A 17346-nucleotide genomic window follows, 5' to 3' on the forward strand; every position below is an offset into this window, starting at 1 on the left:
TACGCCCACCCCCTATCCCACATCCACGCAACCAGCCCAAACCGGGTCAGTTCCAACGTACCAAGCATTTCCGGTAAAGCTGAATTTCGCCGCGATAAGATGGGGCAATCGCCAGCATCCTCGACAAGATGGGATAATCCCAAGTATCGCAGCCAGGGGGGGGGTGTTGGTGTCCAGTCCAGTCTCCTGGTGTGGTATGTACTGCTTCTGTCTGGTGCCTCCTACCTTGTGCCCTCTTCTCTTCGTCCAGACTACTGTGATACCCGCCTACGTGTACAAGCTTTGGAGATGAGACATCTAGTCCCAGTGTTCGCGTTCGGTGTGGTGTTGATCATATAAATCACATGCCCTCTTCCATGCCATCTCCCATACTCACTACATTCGTCCAAGACAGCGTATCCAGCGCAGGCAAATTGTGCGTAGGGAATCAGAACGATACCCTTACCTACCCACCTTAGCGGGTAGGAGATCCCGGGGAAAGATTGGGGGAAGTGTGTATGGGTGCTAGGGCTAGGTTGGGTAACGGGGATGGAAAAGGGGTGGGGTGGTGCAAGGTGTGGGCGAAATGGTGGATGTTATAGTGGAGATGTGGATATAGGATACTGCGACAATGTACATGAAGTAGTCGTGAAGATGCGAGCACGTAGTATAATTCTACAAACACAACGATGCCGTCATCCCGCAACCGACGTAACCGCTTCACGCCTTGCCAAACCCAGGCTCCTCTTCCAAGTCCGCATCACCATCCACATCCGCCGATGCATCCCCGCTCTCGCTATCCTTGGCCGCCTCTCCAGACCTGACTTCTGCCATGCGCCGCTCCCGTCGCTCCTGCTCCTTTTTGCGCGCCCCTGCCTTGAGCTTCTCCCACTGCTCTCTATACCGGCTTAGCACCTGGCTGTTGCGTTCGTTTTGCTTGGCCAGTTGCTCGTTGTTGCTCATGAGGTCGTCGACTTTGGCGGTTTGGCTGGCTAGCAGGGCTTCGAGGTCGGCAATGCGTTTGGCGGCGTCGTGGGTCATGCTGGTAGGGCCTGGGGAGGTGGCTGGTGGCTGCATGGGACCTAGGATCGGGGGAGAAGGCAGTGCAGGAAGCCCATTGGCGCCTTGTCCAAGAGCGTGGGCGAGGGCATTGGGATCGCTCGTGTTGCGACCTGGACCACGGGTGCGAAACGACTGGGCGAGGGCGTTGAAGGAATTTTGAGAATTGAGCTCCCACATTTGAATGCGTTTGGCTTGTTTGTCGATGACGCTTTTGAGGGTCTCGTTTTCTAGGGCGAGCTCTTCCAGTGTCTTGAGGCCTGCACCTCTTCCTGCCGGTATGCTGCGCTGGGCAGTCACGCCTGGCCCGGTATTTCCACGCGAACGAGGACGTCGTTTCGTAGGTGAGGATTCAACAAGACTTTCTCTTGCATCCACAAATTCTTCGTGTGAACTGCCTTTCATAGATCCTGATGCTTCGTCAATGGCGTCCAGCTGGGTGCTTGGCGCTGCGTTGGGGTCTCGAAGCACACTTGCGTAGGTGACTGTTCGACCTGTTGTGGGCACCAAGTAGAAGGACTCGTTGGGGCCAAGTGGTGGTGCGCCATCGTCCCGCAACGCACGAAGAGCTGGCTGACTGATGAGGGAGGCGAGGTCAGGTACTGAAGACTTGACTGTGCGCGCAGCTTCTGGGGACTGCGCTCGGCTTTTTGGTTTGTGCGCTCTCTCCTCCTTGGGTGGCTCGGCGACCGGTTGTGTAGTAGGAGGGATGAGTGGAAGCGATGTAAATGCCAGGGGTGCGGATAGCGCGTTGATGACGCCGCCAAAGGCCGAGTAGAAACGGCGGAAATTGTCATGCGCTGGTGGCGATGCAGGCGGTGATGTTGTGTCTCTGGACTGGCTGGTCGAGTCGCGAGAGCCAGTCGAGTCGGTCGTACGTGACTGCTGTGCCAGGACATGGCTGACTGGCGTAGAGAGTCGCTCGTTCCTGCCTCCTTGGACGGCTGAGACATTGGATGCGGTGCCAGTGTTCGTCTTCTTCGTACTAGGAATCCCGCGCTTCTCAGCGAGATTGGTAGCAATGGACGACTGCGGGAGGCGACGGCGGGATGTGGGTGGGGTGGGCGAGGTGGTCGTGGATGCAGAGGCGCGAGACGAGGGGGCTTTGGAGGCAGGAGAGGTGGTGGATGCCTCTAGGGACTGTTTGGTCGCATCGATCTTCTTGTCTTTGCGGGGAGCCTCTTTGATCAGACCGGCCAGCTTGCGGTGGTGGTCCTCGAGAAGGTTGAGGATGCGAAGGGCCTTTTGTGTGTGTCAGCATAACAGGCTGAGTAGTCTGATCGCACAATCTACCTCGGCGTTGTGTGTGTCTTGGGTAGCATCGTGAAATGCAGCGGCTGCGAGATGGTGCTCCTGCCCCGCAGTCGCAACGCTCTTCTCATATGTGGCTGTGGCGGCGGTGCGGACATGCTCGTGGGCTCTGGTGAGATGCGCAGATTCCATGGTGGTGGTGGTGTTGTGGGTGAGATGGGGACATGTTCTCCAAGGGGTGAGTGGTGTTTGTTGGTGTGCAGAGAGCAAAAGGACGTGGGCGTGCCTCGTGAGGAGTGAAAGCTGCGCATGACGACTGACGACTGACGACTGACGGCTGACGGCTGACGGCTAGTGATAAGACAAGGGATGCCGGCTAATGCACGTTCATGGTCTACAATTATAGAAGCACCTGGGCCCTACAAGAGTAGTAAGTTACCGAACGCTACCTAGTACCTAGCTATTGCGGAGACAGGCAGGGGGAGAGGGGGGGGGGGCGGTCCTGATACAGCCAGCACGCCCTCGTTCTGATACATGGGAAACACGAACTCGGGGTTCAGACTCTGTTTCTTCTCTCCTCCCTGCTTTGCCTTTGTTACTTTGGCCGTGTGTGCTTGTACAGTATAGTATGCCATATAGGCGTTCCATGACTTCAGCCGCGCTGCCACTACCGTACGTAATTGAGCTCAGTTGACCCTTTCCCTACCTCTGCTCACGGTACTTCCCCGCAAACGACGGCCCCCAGTCCACTCCCTCCTCTCCCTTCCCGACGCAGCTGCTATATGAACATGGACATCTAGGCTGCCTTTGCAACATTGGACCGGTAGTAGCCTCTGCGACGGGTGACAAGGCGACAGGCGACAGGCGTCATCGACATCACATCCACACATACACCAATACACCAACACACCAACACAACCCACATCATGGCATCGATGGAGCGGCGCAGGAGCATTGGGTCCCCCTTTGGCAAGGAGAGGCTGGATAGCTCGCTCGCCGCATCAGACAGTCGATCCGCCTCCAAGGGCCCAGCATCGTCAACCGTGTCCATCGCAAGCAGCGACAGGTCCACAGACGACTTGCGCAAATCGACTGACGGCGCACGAGACAGCAAGATGCGAGGCAGTCGCAAGAACTCTGAAGAGGCTCGCAGTGACACGTCTTCGTCGCACCAGAAGCGCATGTCGAAGCTGTTCAAGGGGCGGCGCAAGAGCAAAGCGTCGCGCAGTCACGACGACATCTCCATGCTGGATGCGCACCAGGATGTAGTGGTGCCCCCCGTGCCCCCCGTGCCTACCATGAGTAGCCATCCCAATAGCATCAACCCCCCCAGCACAGAGCCGCGGTACAACCAGAGCGACGACTCCCTGGGCCTGGCCAAGAGCGTTGCCAGCAGCCTGCTCACCGAGGACTCGGACACTGAGTCGTAAGTTGTGTTTCTTTTCCTTTGTCCTCTTTTTCCACATCATCATCATCATCATCATCATCATTTCCTTCCTTGTCTCTCCCCTTCTCCTCCTACCGATTCTGCCTCGTATTCCACACGCTTTTTCTCCGTCGTGTCATCTTCAGGGTGCGACGAAGCCAAGGCGGGCGGGCAGGACAGCCATCTGGCTTTGGCGCGGCCAGCATGGACGTCGGGGCGAACCATGACATGTTTCTGGCCGCCGGTATCCCCACTTTGCACATCCCCACCAGACGCACCGCCATCATCCTAGCTATATACACATCCTTGGCCTTGGACTCTGCCCTCTCTTTCGCTCTTCCATCTTCCCAACGACCTTGCAGTCCTTTGTGATACCCGCGTATCCCTGTATTCTTCCCCTCCTCCTCCTCCTCCTCCTCCTCCTCTCTTCTTCTCCTCCATCGCCATCTTCTGCCTCTTCATTACATACCATACCTGCCCACTGCCTTCCGACTAACCGACCATCTTCAGCCAACCACCCAAGCGGCCAGGCATATCACCGCACCAGTCCCACGCAGGCCTCCTGACTCTCTCCTCGCCCCTCATCGCCTCCGAGACAATCGATTCCGTCGACGCGGCCAAGAATGCCAGCCTGACCGACTCGGCGACAACTTCCGCCGACGAACCACCCACAGAGCAAAGCAAGACCATCCACACCGCTGCAAACAAGCGTGCTGTCTCACCCGTGGGCAAACTCAAAGACGCTTTTGCTCCAGCACGCAGAGCCACTTCTCCCAAAATAGCAGGCGAGCCGGACGGAGCAAAGGAGCCTGCAAGACCAAACACAAGCGGAGGCGGCATCGGTTCGCTCTTTGGAGGGAAGAAGCGCCAGGACAGAGTGCTGGACGCGCCCCTCCAGGCCTCGCCACCCCAATTGCATTCGGAAGAAGAAGCACAGTCAACAAGCCCACAACTCAAAGGCGCCGCCCTAAAGCGCATCGTCACCACCCAGCTGGCAGCTCCATCGAATCTATCCAATGCGCCTACCACTTTCATAACCCCACCAACCCCCACCGATGGGATCAACGTCTCGCCTCCCGAATCATCAAACTCCAAATCTGGAGCACAGCACACTTCTTCGCAGTCCTCGAACCCAAACGTGGTCGTCTCCCCCTCGGGGAATATGATCTCACACCGCCGCGCACGATCGCTCACAAATCCGCCGAGTAAACTCTCACAATCCATAGCAGCGCCCTTGACTCCCCATATCGAGGAAGCAAAAACTCCTGGTGGGACCGCTGTACCCCCTCAATCGCCTGCTGCAACTGGAGGCTTCTTCGCTTCCATCTTTTCTGCGGCACAGAACGCTGCTAGCAACATTAGTGATTCGATTACTAACAATCCTGTAACCAAACAGAAATCTGCTTCACAACCGCAAAAGGAGGGAGACGACAAATCTGTGGACGGGGGTGAAGAGGTCATTGGACCTGAAAACGCAGACGCCGCAGCAATAGAAGACGGTGAGAAGCGCAGACCGGCGGTAGAAACACTTGGATCAGGCAACCTGAGTCTGGCTCATCTGGGCATTGCCGAGACCAACGACGCCAGCCCAATGTCTTCTGCCACCAATGTCACAATGAAGGCGGACGAGGCTTCTGCTAAAGTGGAAGACATCGCAGCTGCGCAGGCAGTATCAGCGGCTTATGCTGGAGAAAAGGCTCCTTCGGTAGCGAGCGAGAGGCCGCGTTCGCTCACAGCAGTGTCGGCACAGTCGAATGCAGGTGCTGCCTCTCCTCCCAGGCAGCCTGAGATCACCGACTCGCCTGCAGCTTCATCGTTGCAAAGACAAAGTAGTATTCGCAGCCGGATAAGCGGTGGCAAGAGAAGACGACATAGAGGTAGCTCTGCAGCTACTGGAAACTCGACAGCTGGAGCGCCAGGCGCCAGTACGGCCACATTAGCACCCAACACGGCTCTCAACACCAACCGTCTGAACGGAATTGGATTTGCAGTAGCATCGCCGAAACGGAATCGAGACTTTCATGCTTTGTTCAAAAGTGTACCAGAAGACGATTATCTCATCGAAGACTATAGTGCAGCTCTTCAAAAGGAGATTTTACTTCACGGCCGTCTCTATGTTTCGGAAGGGCACTTGTGTTTCTCCAGTAACATTCTGGGCTGGGTTACCAACCTCGTCATTAGCTTTGACGAAGTCATGTCGGTGGAAAAGAAGTCGACTGCTGTTGTTTTCCCAAATGCAATCGTCATACAGACCCTCCATGCTCGGAATGTCTTTGCCTCATTTCTCTCGCGAGATTCTACGTATGACTTAATCATCGGCATCTGGAAGATTTCACATCCTAACCTCAAGTCCTCACTCAATGGCGTCATAGTAGACGGTGGCACTGGTGACAAGACAGAAAAGGCAGAATCCGTTGCCAGCGACGATGGCTCCATCCAGGACTCGGAAGACGACGTCTATGACGAGGACGCAGAAGACGACGATGGCATGGGTAGCTATACGGAGGCTGGTGAAGGTAGTGTGGCTGGAAGCGAAATCAGCGCTGCTCCAGCAGAGACACGCAAAGTCAGTGGCGCAATAGCACAAGCTGTTGGCGGAGGCGGCGAGGTTGCTGATGCCGCAAAGGCTACCACAAACGGGGTAGCAGCCTCGGATGATTTCCCTGGACCACCATCACACGCACCGACCGAGTGCGGCGACAACGACCAGCACTATGATAAACTCCTCATCGACACGACGATCCCTGCCCCTCTTGGAAAAGTCTACAGTCTCATGTTTGGACCCGCATCAGGCGTCTTCATGCGCAAATGGTTGGTGGAAGATCAAAGATCTTTAGACTTGCAAATGGAAGACGACAAGAAGGGTCTCGGCGAAGACAAGAAAACCTTCAGTTACTCTTACATCAAGCCGCTCAACGCACCTGTCGGCCCTCGCCAAACGAAATGTAACATTGCCATGACACTCGAGCAGTTCGATCTTGAGAAGGCAGTCAGTGTACAGTGTTCTACATCTACACCCGATGTACCCAGCGGCAGCATATTTCTTACAAAGACACGATACTGTCTAATGTGGGGTCCCGGCAACAGCACTCGACTCATCATGACCTTTACAGTAGAGTGGAGTGGCAAGAGTTGGCTGCGAGGTATGCCACCCTTTTGTGCCAATCGCCGTTGATTCATTCCAGCAGAAGCAGTTGTTGACATATTGCACAACAGGTCCCATAGAAAAAGGCGCAAACGACGGTCAAATGTCTTATGCGACTTCCATCACCGCCGCCCTCCGCAGCGCCGTCAGTGCCTCTAGGCCATCGAACGGCCTCCGCGCCCCCGGCGGCAAAGGTGGCAAAGGTCGTAAACGCTCCAAAGCCACCGCCCTAGACGAACCAGCTACCATGAGCACTCCCACCCCCTCGACGGCCGCCAAACAGAGCGACTGGGGTCTCTTCGACCCGCTCCGCAGTCTCCTTGGGCCCGTAGCCGACATTCTAGAATCTCTCTTCACGACGCAAATCATCATCACCATCCTCGGCCTCCTCGTCATATACGCCTGGTGCTTCCGCGGCACCAACACAGCCGTCGGACCAAACCATTGGTCTGCGGCGCAGCGCCAGGTTGCGTACGAAGAAATTTGGCGGCACGAAGAGGGCGAGCTGTGGGACTGGTTGGAGGACCGGGTGGCGCTGGAAAGAGCGCGACGCGAGGCTTTGGTCGGCTCGAGGCGGTGTGAAACCCCCGTGCCGCAGGACCAGGACCAGGCGAGGCAGAAGGTTGTGGTGCGCACGATGAAGGAGAGGGATGTGGATGAGGCGATTCGGGTTACGGAGGAGAGGCTGCGTGTACTTAAGCAGGCGGTGCAGCGAGAGAGGGGGAAAGCGAGGGGATGAAGGAGGGTTTTTTCATTTTTTTGAACAAGTCTTTTAACTAGCGTTTGTTTTGTTTTGTTTTGTTCTTTACTGAGGGTTTCCTTGGGTTTTCTTTTTTTTTCTATCTCTTTTCTTCCCCCTTTTTTTTATATCTTTGTTTCGTTTTATCTCATTGCTCACAAAAAGAGCAGAGCAGAGCAGAGCAGAGCATAGCATATCACAGCTAAGACTTGGGCAAATTTCCAAATCTTTTGCCTGTGTTTTTGGCTATTTTTTTAGCGTTCACACCTGTCTACCCTTGTCTTCCCCCGTCTTCCCTCGTCTTCCTTTGCAGCTGTGTCTTGTTCATCTTCATCTTCATCATCGTTCATCGTCGTCATCGTTGTTGTTGTACTATCTTATCTAGCAAACTTTGTTCGAGCCAGCAGGTTTTTCTGGCGTTTTATATTTTTCTGGGGAATGTGCGGGGTTGATGGGGGTTTGAATGGGTATGCTAGTGTTTTTTTGGGGGCGGATAGGGAGGATGGATTAGGGGGATGGTGATGAGAGGGTGGAGTGGGGGGGGATGTATAGGTAGTAAGTAGAGGTAGTATATCAAATATCCCAACTCATTGCAGAGCAGACAATTTTTTGCGTAGATTGTGCGGGCTTTCTACAGCTTGGGTAGGTAGTCCATCTGTAAAGGTTAGGGGATGGGGTTAATTCCGTCTAGTCATGTCTATGGAGTAAGTTGTTCTGCTGGGTGAGTTAGATAGGTTAGGGAGTATTGTCCTAGCTACTACATTTTTGTCTTTGGTTTTTGTCTACGTTGTTGGAATTGTCGAGAGGGTCTGAGAGATCCTTTTCTTTACTTATGGTGATTGTTACACTCATGCTTGCGTTTGTTTGGCAAGTGTGTGATATATGAAACGTCTACTAGCGAAAAAGGGGTCCACGGGTTGAGGAGTGCAGGTGCGTGTGTCTAAGAGGTGAGATTTGTCTTTTTGATCATGATGGCTGTTTTTTGCCATGATCATATAACCGAAATAGCAATAAAAACGATGAGTTTTGACGACGATGATGAGTATGACCTGGCCAGCCAGCGTGCTCACATGGACACGCAAACGACCACAGTTCTCTGACAGATGCCATGTAGTATTGCTCTCAGAGCCTCAATGGCCTGGACTTCCAGTCATTTTCCGCACAAAGTCACGATACGGGAGAAGCTGTGAGTCTGAAAGGATGAGTACAAGAAGCGTAGCACGAATCCCCGAGCCGTGAACCAAACCATGGATGAGCAAGAGTATGACTCCACAACGCTGATATAAAGCCACAGATAAGTTTTTTGTCGTAGCAAGAGAATCAACAACGAAGGATAGTCCAACGATACTGCGCAACTCGCATCTCGAAACTGGTAGTCGCGAACTCGAATATATCCACGCCCATCCTTGATCATGACTACACCTGGCCCCCTGCCCAATACACTCCTAACTTTGCTCCCTTACGAACTCATCTGCCGGATTTGCGAATACCTCCCCATCGATGCCATCATCGCCCTTAGCGCAACCAGTCGATCCCTTCGGTACGTGCGCTCGCTCCGTGTCGCAAGCCAGGCTGAGGTCCCGGCCTGCGCCCGCTGGGCTATCCGCAGGTACTTCAATCCGCCGCAACTACCAAAAGAACACCAGCTCTGCCTACTGTGCTATCAGGTAACACCGTTGTACATGTTTTACGCGCACGGTAGCAGATGGGCGCGTTGGAATTCCTCTGACCTCTCGAAGGCGCAGGAACAAAATGATGACGCAGTCACGGCTGACGATGGGATAATTATACCACTGCCGCGGGGCGTGTGCACAAGACACATTCCCACGGTTTTTGTGAGCGTCGTCTATACGGGGCCAGAGGGGCCATGCGGGTGGACCAGTGAGATGGGTCATTTGTGTTTGCATTGTCGCAAGACGTGGGGGACGGAAGCGACGGGGCAGAAGAAATGTGACTGTGAGTGCGGTCATTGTCCTGTTGTAGATGCGAGGTTATATACGCGCGTCATGGTGAGGGAGTTTGGTGGTGGGCAATTTGAGTTTTGGCGGGAGGAAAAGGCGCCGCGGGAATTGTGGGTTCATGATTTCGCATGGCCGGAGCGTTCGCATCGTGTGGGGCGGAAGGATGGGCAGAGTTCATCGTGATGAACTGGATGGGCAGGACGTGGATTTGGTTGATCTCGAGTTGTCGTGATGGGATCTATCAAGGAGCGGGTTGCCACTCACTATGCAGCTTGGAATAGATACTTTTACTCTTTAGAGAGGAAGAAGCAGTATCTGAACCAGGTCATCACCAGTCCAGGAGAAACACGTCTTGTTCTTGAATCTTTGCTCATGATCTGCATTACATGGTCATTATCATTCCATAGCGCTACAACCCACTCTTCTCGCTCGCAATCACCAGCCCAGCATCATCATGCAGTATACCCGCCTTCTCCACATCCCCATCCCCACGCTCCATCAACAGCCGCTGAAACCTCAACTCCTTGCCCCACCGCCGGACCGTCATCAGCGCCCACCACTGTGCCGCCATCAACACCAAGCCCAGGCCTGCAAAACATATCTTGACAAGGCTAAAGCTCTGGGAGCATTTTGTAAACCAAGCCTCGTCCCATCCAAACCCTGCGTTGATGTCGCGACATATAGCGTTCTCATCAATTTGCCAGCTCGGAATGATCGGGTTGATGATGCGGAAGCTCAAGGGGGCGTTGAGCAGCGCAAACGTTGCAAAGGATAGCGTAATGGTGTGTACGAGCGTGTATATTGACACGAGGCTTGGTAACAACTATTCCAATCACTGTTAGCGCTGGGGATTCTTGTCAAAGAGGTGTCGCTCCAAATGGCGGTTGGGTGTGTAATCAGCATGTGCTCGGGCCACCAAGCAGGCTTCGCGGCATTGCGGTTACACATTAGGCGGGGGGAAACAGATTAATGAGGCTGGCTTACTCTGACTGCGCCCAAAAGACCCAATATACTCGCACAGACGGCGAGGAAGTTGTATACGAGGGAGAAGAAAGCGCGGTCTGGATCGGAGCCGGGTAGGATCGAGGAGAGTGCGAGGAGCGTGTGTGTGCATAACGTGAGGGCAGGGAGGACGATGGCTAGAAACCTATACGTTGCCAACATGTTAGCACAAGATCATCATGAACATTTCTTTTGCATGTCAGAGCACATGTCAGAGCGCATTTGCACATGCAACATTGCGGAAACAAAGCTCCTGGAACCTCCTCAAGAATGGAGGGCTCTAAAAACATGAATCTGACATACCTAGTCTGCGACTGTTCTGTCGAAAGTATGGCCATGATGACAACAACTACAGTCTGAAACTTGCGTGTGCGTGTCTATGTATCCAGCACCCAACCAAATCGCAACACTGATATGAGAGATGGAAAGCGGCCAAATGCGAAAAAGGTTGTAATGGCACGGTGGGATGATATAGTACACTACGTCACCCAGCTGTCCACGGTGTCTCCCTTTATTCGTTTCCCCTGCCACTAGAGTACGGGGCTCGGAATCAGCAAGTTGCTGAGAGATGAAAGCAAGAGGGAGAGGAGAGGGAGAGAGAGTCAGAAGCGTGACACGCCGCGAAAAGAACCCCTTGTTGTAGCTTATGTAGGTGAGTAACACACCACCATTCCAAACACTCGACTTTCTTTGCCAATCAAAAAAACCCCAGTCGTGGCTGGCGATCGAGTCGAGAAGCCGACCACGCTGCTCCCGGGCGAATGAACAACAGCCCTGGACCCGTAATCGCCGCGATTTGGGAGAGAAAATGGATTATGGTTTGCGAATAGTCAGCAGAGGCGGTGTTGTGAAAGGTTTAGCTCCGGGATCCGCGGATGCTGGATGGGCACGGGATGATGGGACGGGGACGAAATTTATGTGGGGATGGCTCGCTGGATTGATGTCATACATCATACATGCATACCTATATCAGACCAAGTTATACTGTATCTGTACTACAGTGTCGTGTGTGCTCTAGAGTAGAGTACAACACCCTCACAACATCCTGCAGCTCCCTCTATGGACGACTGTTGTCACCGAGCAGAGCCAAAGATGAAGAGCAAGATATAACCAAAACTCAGTCAAGCTTGCCGTCCCCCTCTACCTGTCCAAACCCCGACTCATCATGCGTGAAACTGCCAGCTTCAAACTTACCCAACGACCAAGTGCGAAAACATGTCATCATCACCGTCTCACGTGACCGCCATACAAAGGGCGCCAAACCATCGGCTTTAAGCTCCAACACACGCGCACATGCACATGCACAATACAAAAAGCAGTCTAGCCCAGCGCCCAACGTCAAAGGCGGCTGCATTCGACACCTGACGAGCCGGCAGCTTGCGGATGTCTGTTCGGGACAACCGCCACAAAGTACGCAGCAGGCATGGACGAAGTACCGTAGAAATAGGGCAGTACCAGATCAGACAGCGTGTCGGGCCAATGACATCTGGCCTTCACTGTGTAAGTGAGCTGACCATGGTCGATGTGCGGATGCTTATGTCATACTATATGTACGGTTCTGATTGAAAGATGATGCAGCTCTGTGATTGGTTCAATTGGTTTCACGTAAGCCGAACTCAGTCATGGTATGTAACGAATTGGTAGGCACGGGCTTAATGCACGTGATAGACACCATTAGGGGACTTGATCTAGAAATGGAATTAATGTATTGAAATCATTGACCTGTCAGAATAATTGATCTATTAGGGTAATTAATCGATCTTCATCTATTGATCTGTCCATCAGCCCATCCATCCACTGATGCGGTTGCACTCAGCGGACCGCGCCAGCCCTCAGTAAGGGTTGCAGTATCCGACGGTGAGGAGGGCCCAAATGCAGTGTGTAATGTGATCATATTGTCCTAGTCTAGGAGGATGGGAGCTATCTATGGGCAAGCACCGCCAAGAGGCTAAGCCCATGAGCCACACGTGACTGAGGCATTCATGATACAGCAAGGGTTGGCGCTGCCCCCTATATATATCCCCAACAGGATAGATAGACAGAGGGGGTAGACGTATACCAACGTGCCCTGTGCCCAGTCTCGCTATATCCTTATCATCCACCCAACCATGAACCTATCCAAGCCATCGATCGCGGTACTAGGAGAGACAGGTTCTTAGGTAGCTCTATACTGTAAGAGTAGACAATTCCCTTTAAATCCTGTATTCAGAATCAGCCTTGGCCTTGAAAAATCGCAAACTTTATGACCGACAATTCTATATTCACGTGGCTAACGATTGGAACAAGCAATGCCAGCCCACCACACTTGCCCTATTTACTTGTTACTGTTATGCAACAAGTCCCATTGCACAAACTATTAAGATGAAGCTGATGCGGTATTTAAGGGTGAAACCCATGCGGCATTTGAGGCAACATACACGAGCACCATGCGATCTCTGTGTATAGTAGTTTTTTGTCAAGTCAACACTGCCCTGCACTATGTACAGACTAGTGTACACTGCTGCGTAATATGACTCTATGCCCTACTAGTAGAGTTTACGTGTCAATAGGTACAATCTGTGTGTACTGTATTGAGTAGTTTTCGGCTTCCACTCTACTTCTGATCAATCTCTATTATTCTCCTGATCGAAAGAGTTTCTATTAATCTAACTACCTGGTGCTTGCTGGCTAATACTGAGCATCTAGTGCTTACATACAAATTGGATAGATCCAACTACAGTACACTTTGACTGCTTCATTTGAACATGCCCCATGTAGACCCACTATGTACACTTTAACAGCAAAAAAAATGAGACAAGTGGTCTTCAGTGCTTGTATAAATAAGTGGTCTAATGCCACAAATAGGTACAGTTCAACAATCCATCTCTTCTCGCATTCCTCCTTTGCTGTATCCTTCAACACCACCACATACTCGCCATCTCAACTTCGCCAATATGAAATCAGTCACAGGCCTCGCCCTCCTCTTCCTTTCCAGTGCTTGTCTGGCGGCTCCGACGGCGCAAGATGGTATTTTTGATACACACCCGGGTGTACGTTCACTCGATACCTTGCCCAGACATGAAGAAAATTGACATGGTCTAGACATGCCAACTAGGGCCTGTGATCAATGGTGAGCAGACTGCTGGCGACTGTCTGTCCACAGACAATAGTCCCCCCGGGAAATGTCGAAAGGTTAGTATCTCTCATCTACCCGGCCACAGGCAAAATGTACATATGGAATATGCTCACGGTATTAGCTCTTCCCTTGTACAGTGCCAGGCAACCCTTGTACTATCATCATCGGTCATTTAGCCGAGTGTACATAGGCGCTTCGTTGGCCTAGCCTCATCCCGCGCAAGTGAGAGCTTCTGCTACGTAGCAGGTGCGACACGAGCTCCAAATACATTGATAGATGCCACTCAACCCCTACTGGTATCTAAAGAACATGTCTTGCATCGGGCATTGCGGAACTACTCACCTTCCCACTCGCAAGCGACCCAGTCAGTCTACACGCTATCGTACTATCCCAGATATTTCCACCCTAGTTTCAGTCCTATGCGCGTGGATCTATCGGACAAGAAGCTATTTAGCGATTTCAGGATACGCAAACTCAAGGTCTGGATATGGAGGCGTCGGTATACCTGTGTAAATTTTACATATAGGCTGTGGAATACTATGCGAATATACTGTCCCCAAGCTTGCTCTACCAGAAGAATAGTCCCGTGAAAGATGACCGCCATGGCGTGCGCATTTGAATCTCGAACATCCTGAGGCGGTTACTAGTCCTGTTTACTGTTGGGCTGCTGCGTGACTGTCTACTCCCGCTGCACTGGCAAGTCAAAAGGTGTGTATGTTTCTTGAAGATGAATTATTAGCGAGTATGTTCAAGTGTGAAATGGACAACTGTACTTTCTGCTTTTAAGCTTTCTAGTGCAGTGTTGTATGCACGAAGGCGCGCTTATGTGGCGCTTGGTGGGAAATGGAAGGGCAGTGTGTGTAGAATGGTGGCTAGTTACAAGAAGCGTAAGCAGTGCCTTGTAACATGCACACATTTTACACGTATTCCAACTATCTTAAATCCCATACTGCATTCACACTCCTTCCCATCCATTACGATAACATACCTTTTACAGCAGTCCGAGTCACAGAGTCTCCAAACAAGCACCAGGGGATGCAAGCCACACATAGTCACCATCACTACTTGTATAATTCCACATACATCACCATGCACATGAAAGCGAGTCATAATTAAAACTTAGGGCTTACTTTTAACAATTGCATTGGCTTCGCTTGACGTCCGTTGGTGACCTGATCACGCTCTTTTTGTACATGAATACGGGAACCGGTACTTGTGAAGCCCTGGTCATCCGATCGGTGCCGACAGATTTCCGTTCCTTTTGCGGCCGGGATGGTTGTCCGCAGACTTCCGTCCGGTTCGATGCCCCGAGATTGACGGTACCTAACTGTGTACAATACCTAGGCTACCCAGAGGAGCGGGTGAGCGAACTACCTAGCTTGCGGGTTGTCGCGTGGTCCCAGTCTAGGCGAAGACGTAGCATGGGATTCCATACTGTGCGTGATGTCAGTTAGCTATTATTCTCCTCTAACTCTATGTAGGGAAGAAAAATGCCGAGGATTGCCCCAAAGAGGATTAAGAAGTACACAAGCGTTAAGGAATATGATAAAAGCAAATCGAGTAAAAGAAAGAAGGAAAAAAAAACTCACGTTTGTAGGCGCATTAAACTTGAGATTCTTGTCCAAGCCCGAAATCTCCTCAATCTCGCCCTCCTTGAGATCAAAGCCCGTCACCTCGAGATTCTGCTGCAACCGATGCTGCGAGTTGCTCTTGGGAATAACCGAGATGCCACGCTGCGTCGACCACCTGAGCAGCACCTGCGCCGCCGTCTTACCATGCGCCGCCGCAATCCTGCTGATGACCGGGTGATCAAACAGCAACGGCGTGTCCGCTGCAATCTTCATGTCGCATTCGAGGAACGACTGGGGCCCAAAGGAGCTGTAGGCCGTGACCTTGATGCCATGTTGCTCTGCGAGCTTGATCAGGTACGGCTGCACGTAGTAGGGGTGGTGTTCGATTTGCAGGGTCGCGGGCTTGACTTTGGCATAGGTGAAGAGGTCGAGGAGGAGCGCGCCATTGTAATTCGACACACCAATGGACTTTGCGAGACCCTTGGCCTGGATGTCTTCAAACGCCTTCCACGTGCTCTCCAGACTCGCCTTGCTGTACTCAATCTTGCTGGCCCCGTCGGAGAACCAGCCCGGTGGGTAGCGTGTCTCGGGCGCGACGTACTTGAGCGCGACGGGGAAGTGAATCAGGTACAGGTCGAAGTAGTCGATGCCCCAATCTGCGAGCTGCTTGCGCGCTATCGGCTCCACTTGCTCGTACTCGTGGAACGTCTGCCAGAGCTTGGAGACGATGAAGAGGTCGGAGCGCTTGATGAGGCCTTCTTTGATGGCGCGCGCGACTCCTTGACCGGCTTCGACTTCGTTGCCGTAGTCTGGGGTTGATAGGTATTAGCGGATTCTGTGCCCTTGGATTTCTTCGCAAATGGATGCACCGAGTCGAGATGAAGCATCTTAGAGGGCCGCTAAACGTTGTGCAGGGATGCGGACAGGTAGCCACCGGTAAATCGGGCGGATGAGCCGTCAGTGAAGCACACCATCCATCCATCCATCTTGCTTGCCTCATGGAGATGCGCTCCGTCTCCCCTCAGGCACATCTTATCTTCAACACACGGCGGCTTATCCTCCACCGAGTCCTCCCGCCCGAAATTCATCGTTTGGAAGACAACAGCGCGCAGGCGAAAACCAGAAATCATACATACCACAAGCACCGTCAAACAATCTGTATCCAGTCTTGATGGCATTGTAGACCGTGTCCGCACACGTAGCATTGTCGACCTTCCAGAGGCCAAACCCAACCTGAGGCATCTTATTGCCATCATTCAGCGTCACATACGGCGTATGGACCGAAGCAGCCATGGTTGCGAATCCGTAACTCGTCGGTGGAGTAGCGATGCGTGTCCGTCGAAGCAATGTAGTAGTAGGAGCAAGAGAAGGAATAGTAGTCACCGTAGTAGGAGTAGCCGTAAAGATTCTCCCCGTAGTTATAGCAGCAGCAGCAGTACTCTTAAAAGCCGGACGAGAGGAACAAGTGCACCAACGAATCCCACGAGCAGACCCAAAGGCCACACGCGCAGTATAAATACTCACACCACAATGCCGCCCAGCGAGCATGGCGACCGTGCGTCTGGGTAGATCTGTATGCACGGTAGAGTAGTTGGCGCCTAGGACCGTATGGTAGTTTTGTCTCCACCAAACTAATCCGGACCATTGACTACCTCCCGTAGATCATCCAGGAAGAATCAAGGGGGAAAAAAAGAAGAGGAAAATCTGCCAGGCTACTTAACCTCGCCCAACAGCTTATCAGAGACGATTCACTGATATGTATGTGATGTCCTACCCTGAGTGCCTGGATCATGGGGGCTTCGTGGACGTGCTGATTGGGTGCTTTGGAGGGATTTGGAGGCCTGCGATGCGATAGGGATCCGCGGGTTTTTCTTTGTATTTAACCTTGTTACGCCGCAGCCGTTGGGAGTATGCACCGTGGACAGCCCCCAAGTGTGATGTATTCTGCCTGCGTGGGCCATTGGGGTAGATTAGATAGCCATGGTAGGTCAATGGACATCGAGTCCTCGTATCCACATGTACCGTACACACCCCGCGCCCGTCATAGGCAGACATCTCACCACAACAGCCATCTCACCACATCTCACCAAACCAACAA

General features: G+C 52.6%; 5 protein-coding genes across 5 annotated transcripts; 2 read left to right on the forward strand and 3 right to left on the reverse strand.

Moving 5' to 3' along the window:
- Positions 1-699: 699 nt before the first annotated feature.
- IAQ61_007159 (uncharacterized protein) lies at positions 700-2481 on the reverse strand (the record flags this gene model as incomplete). Its single annotated transcript, XM_003840857.2, has 2 exons — positions 700-2280; positions 2332-2481. The coding sequence occupies 2 exons, from the start codon at positions 2479-2481 to the stop codon at positions 700-702; spliced, it is 1731 nt and encodes a 576-aa protein (XP_003840905.2).
- A 288-nt stretch (positions 2482-2769) lies between these two features.
- Positions 2770-8125, forward strand: IAQ61_007160 (uncharacterized protein). Its single transcript, XM_003840856.2, has 3 exons — positions 2770-3715; positions 4226-6858; positions 6932-8125. Exons 1-3 carry the CDS (start codon positions 3216-3218, stop codon positions 7597-7599), a joined length of 3801 nt encoding a protein of 1266 aa, XP_003840904.2. The 5' UTR covers positions 2770-3215; the 3' UTR covers positions 7600-8125.
- A 651-nt stretch (positions 8126-8776) lies between these two features.
- Positions 8777-11700, reverse strand: IAQ61_007161 (uncharacterized protein). Its single transcript, XM_066097472.1, has 3 exons — positions 10866-11700; positions 10545-10707; positions 8777-10383 (listed from the first exon to the last, which is right to left on the reverse strand). Exons 1-3 carry the CDS (start codon positions 10898-10900, stop codon positions 9970-9972), a joined length of 612 nt encoding a protein of 203 aa, XP_065952514.1. The 5' UTR covers positions 10901-11700; the 3' UTR covers positions 8777-9969.
- A 1712-nt stretch (positions 11701-13412) lies between these two features.
- On the forward strand, positions 13413-14296 carry IAQ61_007162 (uncharacterized protein; the record flags this gene model as incomplete). Its single annotated transcript, XM_003840853.2, has 3 exons — positions 13413-13591; positions 13644-13733; positions 14204-14296. The coding sequence occupies exons 1-3, from the start codon at positions 13496-13498 to the stop codon at positions 14294-14296; spliced, it is 279 nt and encodes a 92-aa protein (XP_003840901.1). The 5' UTR covers positions 13413-13495.
- A 493-nt stretch (positions 14297-14789) lies between these two features.
- On the reverse strand, positions 14790-17242 carry XYL1_2 (NAD(P)H-dependent D-xylose reductase (XR)). Its single transcript, XM_066097473.1, has 3 exons — positions 16385-17242; positions 15267-16057; positions 14790-15111 (listed from the first exon to the last, which is right to left on the reverse strand). The coding sequence occupies exons 1-3, from the start codon at positions 16794-16796 to the stop codon at positions 15082-15084; spliced, it is 1233 nt and encodes a 410-aa protein (XP_065952515.1). The 5' UTR covers positions 16797-17242; the 3' UTR covers positions 14790-15081.
- Between the last annotated feature and the right edge of the window lie 104 nt (positions 17243-17346).

This window comes from Plenodomus lingam (assembly GCF_022343315.1).
Source record: "Plenodomus lingam strain CAN1 chromosome Unknown contig_27, whole genome shotgun sequence".
NCBI lineage: Eukaryota > Fungi > Ascomycota > Dothideomycetes > Pleosporales > Leptosphaeriaceae > Plenodomus > Plenodomus lingam.